General features: G+C 34.7%; 2 protein-coding genes, 1 long non-coding RNA gene and 1 pseudogene across 3 annotated transcripts; 1 reads left to right on the top strand and 3 right to left on the bottom strand.

The window, feature by feature from the left end:
- Positions 1–4,660: 4,660 nt before the first annotated feature.
- On the top strand, positions 4,661–5,611 carry LOC106293341 (dof zinc finger protein DOF1.5). The gene has a single exon (XM_013729010.1). It carries the CDS (start codon positions 4,805–4,807, stop codon positions 5,324–5,326), a length of 522 nt encoding a protein of 173 aa, XP_013584464.1. The 5' UTR covers positions 4,661–4,804; the 3' UTR covers positions 5,327–5,611.
- Positions 5,612–6,690: 1,079 nt separating this feature from the next.
- LOC106295894 (26S proteasome non-ATPase regulatory subunit 11 homolog) lies at positions 6,691–8,716 on the bottom strand. The gene is made up of 2 exons (XM_013731895.1): positions 8,589–8,716; positions 6,691–8,195 (listed from the first exon to the last, which is right to left on the bottom strand). The coding sequence occupies exon 2, from the start codon at positions 8,161–8,163 to the stop codon at positions 6,904–6,906; it is 1,260 nt and encodes a 419-aa protein (XP_013587349.1). The 5' UTR covers positions 8,164–8,195; positions 8,589–8,716; the 3' UTR covers positions 6,691–6,903.
- Positions 8,717–9,762: 1,046 nt separating this feature from the next.
- LOC106293597 lies at positions 9,763–11,266 on the bottom strand (annotated as a pseudogene).
- Positions 11,267–11,418: 152 nt separating this feature from the next.
- On the bottom strand, positions 11,419–12,131 carry LOC106294215. The gene is made up of 3 exons (XR_001260771.1): positions 12,070–12,131; positions 11,889–11,989; positions 11,419–11,753 (listed from the first exon to the last, which is right to left on the bottom strand). It is a non-coding gene; the product is annotated as an uncharacterized LOC106294215 (long non-coding RNA).
- Between the last annotated feature and the right edge of the window lie 6,933 nt (positions 12,132–19,064).

Here is a 19,064-nt window from a genome sequence, read left to right as displayed (position 1 = left end):
AAAAAAAAAAAAAAAAAAAAGGGAATCGAACCTCCTGCATGAAAGGAAAAAATCAAATCTTTAAACCACTACACTAAACAGATATTATTAAATTTTGGCGCCCCTAAAATACTTATCTTTTTAGGTGCCTAAAACCCTTGTTTTATAGGCTTTAGTCCAGGACCGGCCCTGCATGTAACATCAACTTGAATTTTAATTTCATATTGAAGAATTGGCATCAAACAACTGTGGTCGAATCCTACTCAATTTTCTGTAGACTCATGTTTCCAAAGATTGAATCATCTTAAAATGTTAGTCAACTACTATAAAAATAAGAATAAATAGATGATTGATTCTTTCTGCTAATTTTAAATAACTCTAATATATATGGAGAATAATTAGGTTTTAGTTAGCAAACAAAGGGACAATTAGGTTTTGAATGTTGACATTATATATTTTATTTTTTTGGTGACACAATCTCAATTCAGAAATACATATTAAAAATAATGCCCTTGCACGCACACAAACATCTTTTAAAAACTTTTCTGGATAAAATCAAAACAATATTGAATGAGTTAGTTATCGATAAAAACCATTTTTATCCAAGAAAATGAAACCAGTTCTAATTATTCTAACTGATTGCACTTGTCACAGAACATCTCAAACTCCGCTTCTTAATTTAGTGCAAAATGAAGTAATGAAAAAACAAAAAGCGATTACTCCATTTTATCTTTTGTTCATATTCTATTTTTCATTACATTTTTAGAGTATATTATGGAACGGAGATAGAGATGCCCTTATATTTCTATACCGCTTTGTTTGGCGCTAGTGTTCCAAGCTTTATAAAAAAATTTATTTAATGTCACTATTCTAGAAATTTTGATAAAAAAGTCATGAAAAGTTAAACGGAAAAATGACTTATTCCCCTATGAACTAGTTGTTCCCGACTTTTTCACACATGAACTTTTAAGTCATGCTAAAAACCACATGAACAATGGAAAAATGACTTATTCCCCTATGAACTAGTTATTTTCGGCTCTTTCACACACAAACTCTTAAGCCATGCCAAAAACCACATGAACAACTCTATTTTTTGAATTACATGCACAAACTATCAATTTTGAAGTAATTCTCTGATAGAGAGCGGAAGTTGTGAAGTTCAAAGATCAAAGGTTTGATCTCGAAACTGGTTTCTTGTAGTCGAAGGGAATTCGAAAACAAGATGGATAGGGCGCGAATACTCTTCGCAGTGCCTTTTGCAAAGCTCTTTTAAAATCTAAAACTTATAACTTCTTATTAATTAATCCTGTGTTACAAAGCTTGATCACGATCTTTATTTATAATAACTATAAAAGCCAAAACCTAAAGGAATCGGGAAACCCGTAATTATTAGGAAAACATACTAAAAGGAAATAAAACCGTCAATAGATAATAAGGAAAGAATCCTAATTAGTTGTGGAGGTGGAATCGTCGAGAATCCTAGTTGACGGAGGCGTAGGAACGACTGGTGTAGTAGGGATTGGTAGCATTGGTTCTTTCGATGGAAGAAGTAGTGTCTTATGTGTGTCCCATGTGAACTGATAGGTATTATCGGTACCATAATGAATGATATTCCGATCGTATTCCCATGGACGTCCCAACAAGAGGTGGCTTATGTCCATTGCTGCAATATCACAATAGATCCGATCTTTGTAATAAGGACCGATCGAAAAAGAGACTAGGGCACGCTGGGTGATCCACACCGTGGTATCTTCATGAAGCCATCCTAGAGAATAGGGTGCCGGGTGTGTTTCCCGTGCGATACCTAGTTTGTCGACTGCATATTCGGAAATAACGTTTTTGCTACTTCCAAAATCAATCACAAAGCTGCAAACACGATCCTTTATGGTGCAAGTTGAGCGAAAGATGTTCGTACGAAGCCACTTTTCATCATGTTTATGTGGTGTGAGGCATGTCTAACGGAGCACAAGTACGTGTCCAGTATCACCGGTGGTGGGATGGATGATATCATCATCTTGGTCGCCTTCTTCTTGGGAGTCATACACTTCTGGTTCGTCGAGTGTCTCGTCAAGCAGGAGTCCACGGCGGTTAGCATGCGGGCAAGCCGTCTGTCGGTGGCCTTGTTCACCGCAGGAATAACAACGGAGGGCGTTGGGTCGCGTTGACCGACGTATTGTCTGCTCGTCCTGGACGACTGGTTTGGTTGCAGAAGATGCGGCTTCAACGTTTTCTTTTGATGATGATGTATTGCTCGCTGGTTGCTCTTGTGTCCGTGATCAGGTTTCTGATTGAGACCAAGAAGACGAACGTGATTGTTGTTCAAACGACGCTGCACGCCTAAGAGCTTCCCCAATTGTCGAAGGATCAAATTGTGCCATGGCTGTCTGTAGTTGCGACCGGAGACCACCAATGAAGCGAGACACCAGTTGAACTTGACTATCATTAATTTTGTTACGCGTTAGTAACAAAGAGAATTCTTCAGCGTACTCATCGACACTGCGATTGCCATGTCAAAGGTTTTGTAAACGCGTATACATGGTTCTCTCGTAGTTGTGTGGTAGGAAGGTCTGTCGTAGATGTTTCGTAAGCTTCTCCCACGAGTGGATAGGTGCTTTCCCGGTGCGAGAGCGCGTTGATTTCAGTTGCTTCCACCATGTAGCGGCATGACTGCGGAACCGCGTTGCGACGAGTGGTACACGCCGAGCTGAAGGTACTTGTTTAAATTCAAGTATTTCTTCGACTGATATCAACCAGTCAATGAGATCATCACCCCGTAGGCTGCCGTGAAACTCCGGTATATCCACGCGGAAACTTTTTTCCCAGTGGTTGCCATAGTTATCCCGTTGTCGCAGATCCTCAAGGAAGACTTGTTGATGTTGATCATCTTCATCGTCCTCGATGGGGTATTGATGCTGGTTTCTCTGGCGCCGGTCTTGTGGTGGTGGAGGGAGAAATTGCTGGTGCAGGTGGAGTTGGTGTTGAGGTGGAGCTCGTTGATGGTGTCCTGGTCGTGGTGGTGGAAGCTGTTGTTGTTGCTAGGGGTGTTGAGGCGGAGGAATTTGTTGCTGAACCGGCGGTAATGGAGCTTGAACCCCGTGCTGGCCTTGATGTTCCATGCACGGTGTTAGAGCTACCGTTAAAGCGTCCAGACGAGCTGCTAACATCTCGCCTAGTTGCTGGATGGAAGTTTGAGTCGCTGTCTGCGCCTCCATGAATAGTGTACGTAACTCAGTAAGTTCCGATGTGGATCCCTCCGGGAGCTGTTCCCGATTGTCCCCACCTGCGCCTCTTGTTTTCTTTGTCATCGAAAACCTGAAGTTCTTCTCGGAACATTCTGATTCTAATACCAACTGATAGAGAGCGTAAGCTGTGAAGTTCAAAGATCAAAGGTTTGATCTCGAAACTGGTTTCTTGTAGTCGAAGGTAATTCGAAAACAAGATGGATAGGGCGCGAATACTCTTCGCAGTGCCTTTTGCAAAGCTTTTTTAAAATCTAAAACTTATAACTTCTTATTAATTAATCGTGTCTTACAAAGTTTAATCACGATCTCTATTTATAATAACTATAAAAGCTAAAACCTAAAGGAATCGGGAAACCCGTAATTATTAGGAAAACATACTGAAAGGAAATAAAACCGTCAATAGATAATAAGGAAAGAATCCTAATTAGTTGTGGAGGTGGAATCGTCGAGAATCCTAGGTGCTGTTGCATCATTCCCTAAAACCATAACGGTGTTATTTAAACGTTAACTTGGTTTATGATAGGTGGAGAGACGGTTTAAAGAAAGAAGAGCAGCAAATACTAACTTACCAATCTCCATGTATTGTCACAGGGAACTATAAAATTGGCGTAGTCTAGGACGCTTGATTGGTTCCGTAAGCGGATGTTACTCTCAGGTTCCGGTCCTGCAGGGATTTATATATTCTCCTCAATCCGGAAATTAATGTCATATGATCTCTTTATATGCTTTATGTAATATAACTGAAAAATATCTACCCAACCAGTTACTATGTCATATAACTCGAAAATGCTGAATAAAATTTTTTATCCTTAATTGATGATGAAGAGTAAAACGATTTCTGAAGAATAAGAGCAGTTGACAAAAAGAAGAAGAACAAAACGACATAGTATTTTATTTTTATCAACCTAAATGAAACCGACTATCTACCTGTCATAAACCAAGTTAACGTTTAAACAACACCATTTACGGTTTTAGGAGAATTAGTTTAAAATCGATAGTTTGTGTATGTAATTCAAAAAATAGAATTGTTCATGTGGTTTTTGGCATGACTTAAAAGTTTGTGTGTGAAATAGCCGGAAACAACTAGTTCGTAGGGGATTAAATTATTTTTCCGTTGTTCATGTAGTTTTTGACATGACTTAAAAATTCGTGTGTGAAAAAACCGGGAACAACTAGTTCACAGGGGAATGAACCATTTTCTCAAAGTTAAACAGCATTATTCCAGAAACCTTTTTGATAAAATATACGGAGACTGTACTGAATAGTGTATACACATTTTTGAAGAAAAAAGGAAAAAGAATACGCACAATTTGTAAGCTGATATGGATCGATGTATGACATATCTTTGAATGCAGTAAGCAATAAATGTGCCTAACATATTCTTTCATATATGTATTCTCCCTACTAACAAGACTATTGCTTTTCTCTTCTTTCCCACGAAAACGATATAATAATAACGTTTTCATAAATCTTTTTAGAAAGTGAAAGAAAAAAAATCTTCTTCCTATAAACGTCTCTTCTCTCTTTCATTACTGCAAGAAACTTATTAACAACTCTCCTTCTCTATCTCTCTTCTCGTTTTAATGGCCTCCCAAAATTCCCAAGGGATTAAACTCTTCGGCAAAACCATAACATTCAACGCTAATAATCTCACACATACGATTAAAAAAGAAGAGCAGCAACAACAGCCAGAGATACAAACAAAATCAGCCGTTGGATCACCATCATCAGATCTAACGGCCGAGAAGCGTCCAGACAAGATCATAGCATGTCCGAGATGCAAGAGCATGGAGACAAAGTTCTGTTACTTCAATAACTACAACGTTAATCAACCAAGACACTTCTGCAAAGGTTGTCAGCGTTACTGGACCGCCGGTGGAGCTCTCAGGAATGTTCCCGTCGGCGCCGGTCGTCGGAAAGCCAAGCCTCCGGGTCGTGTCGGTGGGTTCGAAGAGTTGCTTGGTGCTGCGACTGCAACCGTTGATCAGGTCGAGCTTGACGCTTTGCTAGTGGAAGAGTGGCGAGCAGCGGCTTCTCACGGTGGTTTCCGGCATGATTTTCCGGCGAAGAGACTACGTTGCTATACCGATGGTCAATCTTGTTAATTTTCTTTTCGTATCATTGGTTCTTGTTTCAGGTTTGGGTTTGGGTTTGGGTTTTGGATATAACCCGGTAGAAAGAACGTGGTTATGTTTGCTTTTGATTTGCTTACTGGATACGTACAGGCTAGCAACAAAAATTAACTAGTTAATTAATTAATTAGGAGGTTTAAGTACTTGCTTCTCTACTTAACAGCTGTCGCTTTTCTTTTTTAATTTTTCTTGTTGAAAACTTTAGTTGTAAATTCAAGCTCGTGGGATTTTTCTGCTATAAAAGAAAGACGGTGTTGTTGACCATTAATTAACCCTTTAAATTGCTTATTTCAAGATCTGAATAGTATAATTAATTAACGTCGATCAGATTTGCTTTAAGGATAGTATTATTGCTCATCAATCTCTTTTTGTCAACTTTTACTCGTCTCATTAACCAATAAAAAGTATAGTTTTCTGATCTATGTACATTTCAGTTAGTTTAAGTGTACATAAAGTTAATCGAAGATTTTGGACATTAGTCTAGTAGTATAATTTTAAACCAAGAAACCTCATTCAATTGGGCATTTAACTTTTCAGTTATTCAACAACAAACAAACAATCACTGACCTACAAAAATAGCAGTATATAGTTTGTTTTTTTAACTGTGAATGAAGATATAATGAACTAAAGTGGGACATTCTAAATGTTGTATTTCCATCAAGACCACTGATGACTAGAAAAAAAAAAGAGAAAAATGCAAAAATAGCAAAAAGTAGTACATAACTTTTTGAATAGTGAAAAACATTAACTTTAAAATACCACTAGTCTTATATCTTACAGAAAACTCTAATCCGCAAAATATATACCAAGATCAAACATTAAGATGGTAATAATATGTCATACATTTTAGTGCTGGAATCGAATGAATGGCAAAGAGGATCATTTTGGTACAAGCCTAGACTACTAACTTGGAAAGAAAAAATAGAGTTTTACATTAGATATGTTCCGAGCCAAGGCTCCATAGACATAACTAGGCATGTTCAATCCGGATTTCGATCCGGTTTTTGTTTTGGTTATCAAAATTAATTACCATATTATAACCATATCTAATTTTGTTTGGTTTGGTTTATATACTAATTCTAAACCACTTTTTTCGGTTTGGTTTAGTTTAAATTGGTTCGGTTTTACCCGATTGAAAACCGCATAACCAAAACTAGTCAACAAAAGGTAAGGCAATTCACAGATATTCAAAGCACATTAAAGAATGAGACAGAAGAGACAACAAAACGAAGACTTGTGTGCAAGTCATGTCCTGCTTTGGTAAAAGAACTGGTGGGATCCTGTGAATTTTTGGTCAGAAACATATAAATGCAGAGCAGTAAATAAACCATTCAAAGTTGAAAGAGAAGGAAACTGCAACATCCATACGTAAAGCAAATCCTAAAAATTTTAAGCAGTAAAGACAAATACATGCATCTGTAATGGGAACGATCCAAACAGTTTCACTTTCTCCATTGAGAAGCATCAGTTTCTTTCGAGTCCAAACGATTAACTAAGAAACCGAAAAAGGGAGTAAAGAAATAGATAGAACGACGAACTCAATCACTCATTCAAGCCATGATTTTGGCAGACCGGACATAAAGGCTGTCAACGACCTTCTCCATGTTTGCAATGGTGTCAAGAGTAGCCGAGTAGATCGCATCCGCCTTTGGATCTTCGAATATGATGAGACACCCAGCTCCTTGATCCAAAGTACCCGCAAATTTCTTGTCAAGAATCATCTGAGACAGCTTCTTCTCCACATGGTCAACAGGCAACCCAATCAACTCCGCAATGTGAGCTATCTCAACTCGTGAGAAGGGCTCGATCAAACGGCAGAGGTTCTGCTCCAAAAGCGTATCATAAAGAGAAGAGAGATGCCTGTGGACAATCGGGTCATCCTCCAGCTGCGCCTTGTAGTCACGTAGCGCGTTCTCAAACAGCTTCAACGACCTCTTCGAGTGAGCATCAGCCACCGCCTTCATGGCATCAAGATCAGGGCCAACGTACTGGAGTCCCGCCTTTGAGGAGATGATTCCCGCAACGTCATCAGCTTGGCTGACCATGATCTTGCACAACAACATGTACTTCAAACTGAAAACAGCTCTCGAATCTCCAAGAGCGTTGAAAGACTCAAAGGCTTCAAAGAAGTAGCTGTATCCGGTTTTGTAATCCTTCTCCTCAGCGTGAAGAATCCCACTCTGCAGATCAATAGTACCTTGCTGCGCCGGCGGAACATAGATAGCGTTAGCAGCAGTCCTAGCTGCGGTGAGCGCAGCTTTCGCCTTGGGTAAGTTCCTCAACGAGAAGTGAAGTTTGCTCTCAAGCAAGTCAATGTCAACGAGAAGAAGCTTATCATCCAACCTCCTAACCTCTTTCACCAGAGTACTCAGCAACGCCAAAGCCTCAACATACTCCTTGTTCTCCATCAAAAGAGCAGCGAGCCTCGCCTCCACACGCTGCCTGAGGAAAGTACGCTTCTCGGCGCGGGTCCACTGCACCATCTCCTTGCAGAGAGTGATCTGGAGATCAGTCGTTCCGGGTATCTTGGCCACGGCGTCGATGATTCCTCTGACGATTTTGGCCGTCTTGGCCTTGGGGATTAGGGAAAAGAAAGGTCTCAGCTTGGTCAAGAGCGTGCGGAGATCCTCGCCTCGCTTCTCTTCGGTGAGACGGTCGCAGAGGTTAGTAATGGCTTGCTCCTTGACACGGAGAGCCTCTGGAGATGAAGAAGGGTCTTCCAAGACCTGGTAGAGTATCTGGATAGCCTCTGAGCTGTTGGCTTCTAGAGCTAGAGAGATAGTCTCGGTGGTAGCGGGATACGAAACCATTGTGTTTGTTTATGCAAAGAACTCAAAACCCCCTGCAACATATAAAAAAACCATAGATTTGTCCTCATGTCGACAACACTAAATAAACCTAACAAGTTAACGATACAATAACAAGATATTCTGATAAAATCAACGAGAAAAGTAGAAAGAGATACATCAAAAGACAAGCTTAGTGAGCAGCAGGGAGAGGAGAACACAAAGGATACCCTAACTTTACGTAATCACTGAGGACATATACTATTCAGATCAATGTCGTGGCGTTATCTACTTCCTACAAAGATCTATTTTTTCATTCTCCTCGGTAGCTTCGTGCTAATCAGATATAAACCCTAGAATCTACCGAACCAGATTTGATTTCAAAGGAGAACGATCGAATGCTAAAACCCACAAGTAAACTAGATCTGATAATCGGGCAAGAAACTCACTTTTGTGAATCGTCGTCTATGGAATTCAATTCGACGATTGGTGGAGTAAGACAAGTGTCCAAGATTATTCTGTCTTGGTTGGGAAGACAAAGGTATTGGTTTAGGGTACAATTGTCATTTTATTTAAACCTGGGGATTGAGCGTTTTAAAAGTATTTAGCGTTTAAAGAGAGGAAACGCATGTTGTGTAAACTCCCGACGTCGAAACGAAGGTAATGAGATTCAAGCCCACTAGCCAAGACTGAAGGCCCAATATAAAAACTTTTATATTTGATATTGCCTGCTTTAGGCTTTGTCTTTGTGCATGGCTCTATAGACAATCTGCTATGATTTTGGGTCGAACTAGTTTCATTTTGCCATGTATCTTTTTTTTTTCTTATTAACCTCGGATATCCCGGATTTTTTGAAGGGTCCAGACTAATCTCTAAATGGAAGTGCAGTCCACAAATGAACCATTTCTTCGGATATTCAAATGGGCCGTAACCAATTGATTCATATCGGCCATTTATCTTTCTGTTAAAAATATATAAATCCGTTCATCGGGGAAGTTTTCATGATCCTTCTTTTCTGAGAAGATATCACCACCAGCTTCTTTCTATAAAAAGATGTTTCTCGGATTGATTGTTTAAACTTGCTGAAAGTTTTGTCGTCATGAACGGTCTACGGGATAAAATATGCACTCGAGAAAGGGTTTCTTATAGGTGAGGGTTGACTAGTTTCTACATAGCACTCTTGTTGTGACTAAATTTCAGATGTCCAATTTTGTCGCGAAAGCTCCATCTATTGGCACATTCAAATTTTGTTTCAAATTTGCTGCTATTTCTTATGAAGACTTTATTGTTCTTAATTTTGTCTACTATTGCAGTTCATATTTCGTATCGAATAAGATAGATGATTTTTTCTTGCGTTTGTATTCGAAAAGTTTAATTTTTTAATGAAAGTAAGTTGTGTTTTAAAAAAAAAGTGCGCAATGCTTTACTTTTGTGCCTTTAGCTTTTATTCCGTATGATTCGATTCTTTCACGTTAAGCGACATGAAAATGAAGTTTTGTTTTTTTTTTTCTCAAAATCATGCTTGTGTTCAAGTCATTCTAAAATAAGAACTCCCGAAAACTAAAAATTTAAAAGGTAATCAAATCATTTTTGAAAAGGTTGTTGGAACACAAACACAAGATATGAAAAGAAGAAAACAGCGTTAGTTAAGTATCTTTTACCGACAACAAGTGAAATCAAATATAAATGTTGTTATATACGAAATGTAAAGAGTTACAACAAAAATTAAAATTGTTCAGAGATCGATGTATATCGGTATTAAGCTTAGAAGATGACGTCAGGGACGATTCCAAGCTCCTTGAAAACTTGAGGACAATCGGCGAGAGGAGTCTTCCTCATGAACCCAAGTGGGTTAATGGTTCGAATCTCATTAGAGACACATGCCATCGTTAGCCGTGAGACTGATCCTTGCTGCGTTTCTTAGGAACTCTTCGTTGTTCACTTCGCCACACTCTGCGTCCGGTGATTGGACGAGGATGATCTCGCACAGTTCCTCTTCGTGGTCTCCCATAACTTCCATCTGGTATTTTCCGTCTTTGTCAGTCACAGCTTCTTTGGTCAGTGTCACTGTCTGGTTCACACGACTCTTGCACTCAAGCTTTACCTTTGCCCCTGTGAATACACAACGAAGTAAGGTTTTGTATAATCTTTTTTTTTTGGTTAAAGGTTTTGTATAATCTTATTGAACTAAAATAAGACATGTGAATAGCCAGCATGTCATGTCTAGAAGTTTGAGAACGCTTATTTAAAACAATATGTTGGTATTTTCTTGCAACGACTAACGAGTACTAAATGATTTTTTTATAAGTAATCTGTAAACCTAAAGGAATTAAATGGAAAATAAAAATAAATGTAGAATGATTTAAGAGATGAAAAATACAGACACAAAATTTAAAATTGCAAACCCTTGACTAAACAGTGAGTAGATGCATATCATATACGCATGTTGGTATATATTTCAATCACGCAAAATCACAATAATACTTGTTTTAATTAAAGATTAAAAATGTGAAACCACGAGTATATTTGTTCGAAGAATATTAAAAAAAATTAGAAGAAAAAAAATTAGATTTTCTTTTTCTAAGCAAAACTCTAATGTATCTTTCTTCATAATTCAAACCACTAAAAACCAAAAAAAAGGGATCTACTATATAAAAAAGTAAATGTTCCTAGTGATTGTACTATATCGATCCATAAATGAATTTGATAAGAGAACGTCCTTAATTACCTTCGAGGAATTTACTGAGGCGGGTAACGAATTGGACGCGGCATGTGTCGCAGTAGACGGAGCCCGTGATGTTGAAACGGTCAAAGTCGTCGGCATCAGCGGCCACCAAGTGAAGGAGAGTGGTGAAACATAGGGCAGAGGCAAGGAACACGATGAAGAATTTGGCCATTATGATGCCTTTTATCTTGTAAGTCTTTGTCTTCTCCTCTCTTAGATTTTGGGAGCTTTATTTATAAACTAAAGTATTTAGGGTGAATTTTTTGTAAGTTTTCGTTGAGAGGAGACGGTATGATAGATCTACTCAAAGATCTCCTGTTATAGAGAATAAATAGACAAAACAACACAAACATGTCATCTTATATCTATTTTTAGAAAGTGGTTATGGTTCTTGAGTTTTGTACGGATGTTGTATTCTTGGAACCCGATTTTTTCTCATTGCCATCTATTTTTTTTCTCAGTGGATTCAGTTAGACCATTTTCTGTTGTGGAAAAGAGGACTTGTATTCAAATGTCAAACTGATACTCTTATGTTTATGTATGTTCATTAAAAGAATTTGGTGGGATTCTAGACCCAAATGGAAATGTAGCTAAGTATTAAATGGCTATTTGAACCACGCATGTAAGTTCTTGTACAACGATTTTGAAAAAAAAGAATAAAACAAAATGAATAGAATCTTTCTATAAAGCTCGAAATGAATCTGTAATTTTGAAATGGGAAACAAAAATCTATAGAGCCCTTTATCTATAACATCTATAAAGAGTGGTATCAACACCAAGCTAATACAAGAAAATAATGTACATAATTGGATTGTACTTCCTTCCTTTGATTGGCCAAAAAGAAAGAATTAAGAATGTGAACGTGCTTGATCTGCATCAATCTCTCAGACTGTAAAGTTTAAAAAAAGAAAGAAAGACATGAATGGTTTAACTCTTGCGGCAGGCAGCAACTGGACACACAACATTAACCGGTTAAACATCCAAAGACTTACAGAGTTTTTTTTTTTGAATTGAAAAGACTTACAGAGTTTACAAGCTGCCCGTGATGAACGTCGATGACTCTTGCTGTTATATGCTATCTGCAACAACTCCAGCTCCTGCTTTATAAAGTCTTTCACTTTTCACCTGAGGACAAGACCCAAATTTCTTTTAGTTCATATCAGAAACGATAAAACAGCTCCAACGTGTATATGATGAACGTTTACTTGAGCATTGTTACGAGCTAAGAGCATCTCCAACCCCACTGCAAAAAAACTGCAAAATAGAGTGGAAAATATGGGGTTGGAGATGCTCTAAGGCATGCCAAAAGGTGGAGTGGAAGCTGACATCAACTTTCTTCCACCATAAAGTCTGCAGACCGCGTGTACCTCCTCAAAATATTTAAACTGTTAATTTAGAGCAGTATTATTAACTAAGAATTTCTAAAAGTTTCTCACAACTATAATGTTAATATTTTCATATAAATTAATTATGCAACTGATAAAAATCTATAAAATAAAATTACATCACAATTTAGTTTATGATCTTAGGTTATTAAGCGCATGAAAAGTGTTTGATTAAATACATGAAAAACATATACGAGGAAGTTGTCTTAAACAAAGAATAACACGTCGATGGGGACAAACCGAACGGTTATGAAAGTGAATTTAATCGCTAGCACAGTTGAAGAGACAGAAAAATGAGAGGCTGTTGATCGCTGATATTTTTTGGCTTCAAATTTTGTTATCGCCGTTTGTCGGAGCGACTGAAAAAGTAATTTGGTGTTGTCTTACCGGCGATGCATTTCCGATGGTAAAAGGTGTAGTTTTTGATCGCTGCCGCTGCCGCCAGCGTTCGAGAAAAGAACATGGCTATGGTAGTTAGTTCCACCATAGTAGATTAACTATAAATAAAAAACTTTGCTTAACTATTTATTTTATATATAATTTTCTATTTCTACATGCTTCTATGTTCGTGGGGCTGTGATCCGTGTGAATCCTCTAGTGTGTAATGCTTCTTACTATACATTGAATTCTCGTGTGATTATATATAATTATGCTTAGTTTCAGAAATCCAACCAAACATTAATTTTCTTTGTTCTGAATTATTTCACAAATTTGTTGTAGAACACTGATCTGAGTGGATTCAACCCGAATACTATTTTTATTGTGCATTTGTAGTAAATCTTTAGAGTTCAAATCTGATCTATCACCGGTGTGGCTTCATGTGTTCTTCGACTTAATTTTCTCTCTTGTGTGTTTATTTTAGTGTGTTGTGATGATCCACTATGGTTGAGGATTTTTACACATTTAGTAGCAATGTTTCAAATGATCTAATATAATTTCTAGATGAAAAGACATCTATTTAGAATACAAAAGGTTTAATCTATTCCTAGATACAATGGACCAGGTAAAATGACCAAATGTACAAAAGTTATTAATGTAGTTCTCTATGATTTCCTAGAGGTTTGGAATGAGCACACAATATAGCATCTCCAATAGTTCTTCTAGAAAAATATGGTTTCCATCAAATATTTGTTCCCTAAAACACAAAAGGTTTGTTTTTCGCCTGTCAAATGTTGATGGAAGAATTGTCGAGAAAATGCCTACTAGAGATGAAATCTAAAAATATCCACCAAAATCATAAAACTTCTGCAAATAAATAGAATTTTTAATTATCATCAGTCAGTCGTAGTCCTTAATTATTTAATCAAAAACATTTATATTTATCTGGGACTTCTTTAAAACTCATATAAATCACATGGCATGTGCGTCTTGTAAAATTACCGAGATCCGAATCAAATCTGATCCAAAAATGTTACCAAATCCAAAACCAACAAAATATCTGAATGGATCCTACTCCTATATCCAAAGAATCAAAAACTGAATGAACAACCCAAATATTGTAAATACAATTATATTTACAAACATAAATTATTTTTAGATTTAAAATAACTCAAATTCACAAATTTACAATTATAGAACCGAAGTTATCAATTATTTTTAGAAAAACAAATAGAAATACCAAAAAAGAACTGAAATTTTACTTAACTATACTTGTCAAATTTTACCAAACTTTATACAAACTAACCAAAACTTTTGTTTTTGGAGATTTTGGGTATCCAAACCCGACCCAAACTTAAATGAACCGAACCAAATTTAAATCAAAATTCTGAAGTACCCGAATAGATCCTAGACCTACAATATTGAAATATCTAAAATATCAAATAATCGATCTAATAGCGGATATTCAAATGCCTAGATTTAGTGCCGTTTTTCATATTTTCTCATAATGCTGCAACAGTGCTACGAGTACAAACAATTAGTGTTTTAGTTAGTCAATATTAATATCCTTGTATATCACGATTTACTTTGTGAAAAAACATATATTTACTAAGCTGGATCCATGGCGGCTAGTGGTTCACTGGGTCCTCCACATCTTCGGAATACCACACTTCAAATCTGATATTCATGCTAATGATAATGTAGTGTAGTCTCAACGAGTGCGTATGTTGCGGCGCGCATGAAAGACGTCCCAACTTGTAGATGGGAAAAGGTTCGCCGCCAATTACAGATTCAACGTTTATTAATTAGAGTTTCCATTATTAATAGAGAAGTAAGTAGACTCGTGCTAGTAACCTAGTTTCAACGTAGCTCTAGCAGATAATATTCATATTTATGGGATCAACTCATAAATACATTTAATTTTCAAATTATCTTAACTTTGACGTTTGCGGGAAACCAACATATTTTGTAAGATTCGAGTTTTTTTACCAAATTAATCATCCAAGATGAAGTTACTGAACAAAGAGTATAGTATATGCTAGTGATTATTTTGGAAATTGAAACGATTCATGTTTACGGGGACAATTCAGAGTTGGGTGAAGGCAAATGACAAATATTTCATATACTTCATGATATATAATTCAGTTAAAAGATAAGAATTAAAAATCAACTTCATTTTAAAATATTACTAAATATATAAATTTAAAATAATCAATATAATAATTAAATTTTTAAATACAATTGATTAATCACTTTGTAATAAAGTTAAATGCATCTTAAATATTAAAAAAAATTATATTTTAAATTCGACTCTTGCACATAGTTGCTCGGACACAATCGTCTTTTGTCGTTCACATGAATTTGTTTACAAAGTCCAAGTGTAGTCTGTTATGTTGATAACAAAAAAAATATTTTTAAATATCTTATATTTTACAACATAAGATTTATTTCAGGTGAATTATTATTCTCATTTTTTAAGAACTAGTTATTATTCTCTTTTTACCGATATTTTTTTGGCTTTGTCGTTTCAAATACGTAAAGATGTTCGACTCTTGCAAGTCAAGATCAGAGGCATGGATAATTTAAAATAAAACTAGTGGAATAAATATGAATTAACACCATTAGGAGCCCATGCATCATTGCTCATCCATTTCGATAATGGTTAATTTTGTCGCTTTAAAAAATTGTTGCTTTGTGACTCATTGCAAATACTATAAGCTTTTTTTTTCTAGAACGAGGTACATAAATTGACAATTTTTTATCCGTATAACATAAAGTATTATTCTGCGGCTAAATTTGTATTGTATCTAAAATCTAACAATAATATAAAGAGAAACAATAAACCGGATAAAGCAAAGGAAACAGAGATGAAGTTAACTGCCAGAATACCATGATACAGACATCAGCTATTCCGTCCAAAATCATTTGCGCGAGCTCTTTTTCTTTCTAACTCACAAGTTGACAGTTTTGTTTAATAATTTGTTTTTTTCTTCCAACACAAAGTCCATTAATTTGGGCCCTTGCTTTATGTATAACTGTTTTGAAAAAAAAAACAATTTATTTGTGTAAATTAATAACTTAGTGGGAGATACGTCCACATGGTGACATGAACAAAACTAATGATTTAAGATTGTGGAAACTTATTTTGGGGATTGATGTTAGAGTTCGAATATTTTTACCGTGGTTCACCTATACATGGTTAATCAATGTATCTCGAACAGCAATAATACTCGGTTTTTTAAATTTTATCGGTTTTCTACATATTTCATTAATCGGTTTTAGATATCATAGTTTAGATTCCGCAGATACTAAAAAATGCAATGTTACAAATCTTAATGTTAGATCATTGAGAATTATCATTTTGTTCAACTCAATTTTTTAGTATTTAGGATTTATTACGCCATTGAGTTAAAAGTTATGGCAAAGAAAAGGTCAATACTATTGTTGAATACAATGTTGATTGCTTTTCTCAACATCCAATTAGAATCTGGACATAATATCACACCAGAATTTCCATTTGATCTTTGTTCATACTTGTATCATCTGTCCAAACACTTGACGAAAACAAAAAAAAACTTCCGCGATAGAATCGCATGTAGGACGTAAAGATTTCTCATCAGTTCAGTTAGAAAATGGGATTATGGGAAACATCGATCATTTCTAAAGAATTTCCGCGATAGAATCGCAAGGAGGATGTAAAGGAATTATTAGATTTTCCATAACTTTTAATTATTACACAAAAGAATTTCCGTTTGATCTTTGTTCATTCTTGTATCAGCTGTCCAAACATTTGACAAAAGAATATTACACAAAAGTATTATTAGATCGCAAGTAGGATATGAAGGTTTCTCAGTTCAGTTAGAAAATGGAAACATCGATCATCTCTATAGTGGAGCATTTAATTATTACACAAAATTATTAGAGTTATTATTGGGTTCATCCCCTAGAGTGAACCTTTAGGTTCACCAACCAATAGAAAATTGTCATTTTAAATTTAGTATCTTTTAATTAAGGAAACCAAATAACTTGCAAATTATATTATTTTTTCAAAATAAAATTTTAAAATAAATAAAAATAATATATAAAAAACGAATTCAAAAAAAAAAAATGTTGTCAACAAAACACTAAACCCTAAGCTCTAATACTAAACCCTAAACTCAAATCATAAACCCTAAATCTTTGGGTAAACCCTAAATCCCTGGGTAAACCCCTAAACCCTTGGAAAAACACTAAACATGTTGTCAACAAAACACTAAACCCTAAACTCTAATCCTAAACCCTAAACCCTTGGGAAAACCTTAAACCCTTGGGTAAACCCTAAACCATTAGGTAAACCCTAAACCCTTGGAAAAACACTAAACATTTGGATAAATTCTAAATTATAAATCTTAAACACTAAACTCTAAATCTTAAAAATAAATATTTTTTTTAAATAATATTTTTTTAGAACTATTGTTATTTTTATTTATTTAATTTTTTATTTTTTATTTTAAAAGCTTAATATAATTTGGCAAGTTATTTTGTTTCTTTAATTAAAAGATACTAGATCTAAAATGACAACTTTCTATTGGTTGGTGAACCTAAAGGTTCACCCTAGGGGGTGAACCCAAGAAAAAGTCAAATTATTATTAGATTTTTTCCTTATGTTGTTGCAAGAAAAACTCGAGAGTCGTTGAACTTTATCCGTCTTAAGCTATATTTGTATCGTATTGCCTTACGTTTTATTATCATTTCGTTATGCGATTTAAGTTTGGAATTTACAAGTACTAATATATAGTAGTGATCCACCCTTTTTGGTTGCAAGATTATTTATCCATCTAAATGATTTTACTTCCAAAGAAAAACATTAGAGATGTAAAAGTAACGTGAAAAAAATTTGCATCTTATCTCATCAAGTAATGTCTGCACTTTCTTTCTTTTGAAGAAATCATTCATATACGTATAGAAAGGTTGTGTTCTATATATACATATAGGCGTCAAGGGTCATGGAGTATGGACCAAGGATTTCCATTAATGGGGTAGCTTTTTCGTTCAAGGAGGTTTTGATCTTTAAATTAAAGGCAAACAAAATTTGACCTATGAATTAGGCCTTTGTTGGTCTGTTTAAGAGATAAGATAAATAAATTAGAATTTTGTTATAACTTATGAAATTAATTAAATAAATTATTAGGATTTGTTTAAAATTATAGTCTTATAAACACATATATTGAGGAAAATTATGTCAAATCGTCAAGAAAATAATTATTTCTGTAATCGGTTCAGTATTGCATATTTAGATATCAACTAAACTATAGTTGTGAATAGCATAACATAGGTTATTGACTCATTAAAGAATTTTTTTATATAATATATGACCAACTATTAAATAGAACCGTTGGTCAACCGTAATAGATGTGATAATGATTCCAATTTTTTTTTTGAAAAATTACCACAAATACCACGTACCATTTTTCATGTTTACACTAATCATTTTTACCCTCAATTTTAATGAAAGATAAAAAAACATTTATACCGCTAGGGTTAACTAATCTAAAATTAGGGTTTAGAGTTGAGGGATAGGATAAGATTTTTGGAATATGAAATTTAGAATTCTAATAAATATATAAATAAATGCTTAAAAATATAAAACAATTTTTTAAAAATAGTTTCAAAAGTAATTTTTGATTTTCAAAAAGAAAATTTGAAAGAAAATAAAAACAAATTTCGAAAATTTTTTTATAAAAAGTTCAAATTTGAAAAAGGATAATTCAAAAACATAAAAAAATTATTTTTCTTATTTCTATTTTTTTATTTTATTTTTTATTTATTTAAATAATGATTTATTATATATATATATATATATATAAAACAAAGGTATAAGAGTCTTTTGTCACTTAATGAAGAAGATATTTTTGAAAATACTCATTTAGTGGTGGTAAAAATGAAAAATGATACCATGAAAATGGTAAACATAAAATTTCTCTTTTTTTGATAATGATTCCAAATACCTTACATAAAATCGTAGCACCTTAATAAACATGAATAATTTTAAATAATTAATGTATTAACCATAAATATAGGAGTGGCATATTATCGTAATTATATGAAAGAAAAGAAATAGTAATATTAGGAGAAATTCTGATTTAATAATATTGATTACGATCGCAAATTAAATTTTGTTTCACTTGGCATCAAGTATTTTGATTTTCAAAATTTAAGTATTTGTGATGGATTGTAAGCAATCTATTATTTAGTTTGATCAAGAACTGAAAAAAAAATTTAGTTCACATTAAATTTTAAAATTGAAGTTGCATGTTTTTAAGTTTAACTATTCATTCATAAAAAACTCCAATACGTAGTTTTCCACTATTTTGGAGATAATTTATCAGTTCTTCTTCTTTATTTTTGTTTTTTTAGCACTACAAGAAAACAGCGATATTCTGACGGACATTCCGACG

Source organism: Brassica oleracea, chromosome C5 (genome assembly GCF_000695525.1).
Source record: "Brassica oleracea var. oleracea cultivar TO1000 chromosome C5, BOL, whole genome shotgun sequence".
Lineage (NCBI taxonomy): Eukaryota > Viridiplantae > Streptophyta > Magnoliopsida > Brassicales > Brassicaceae > Brassica > Brassica oleracea.
This window is presented reverse-complemented; position numbering and strand designations above follow the sequence as displayed.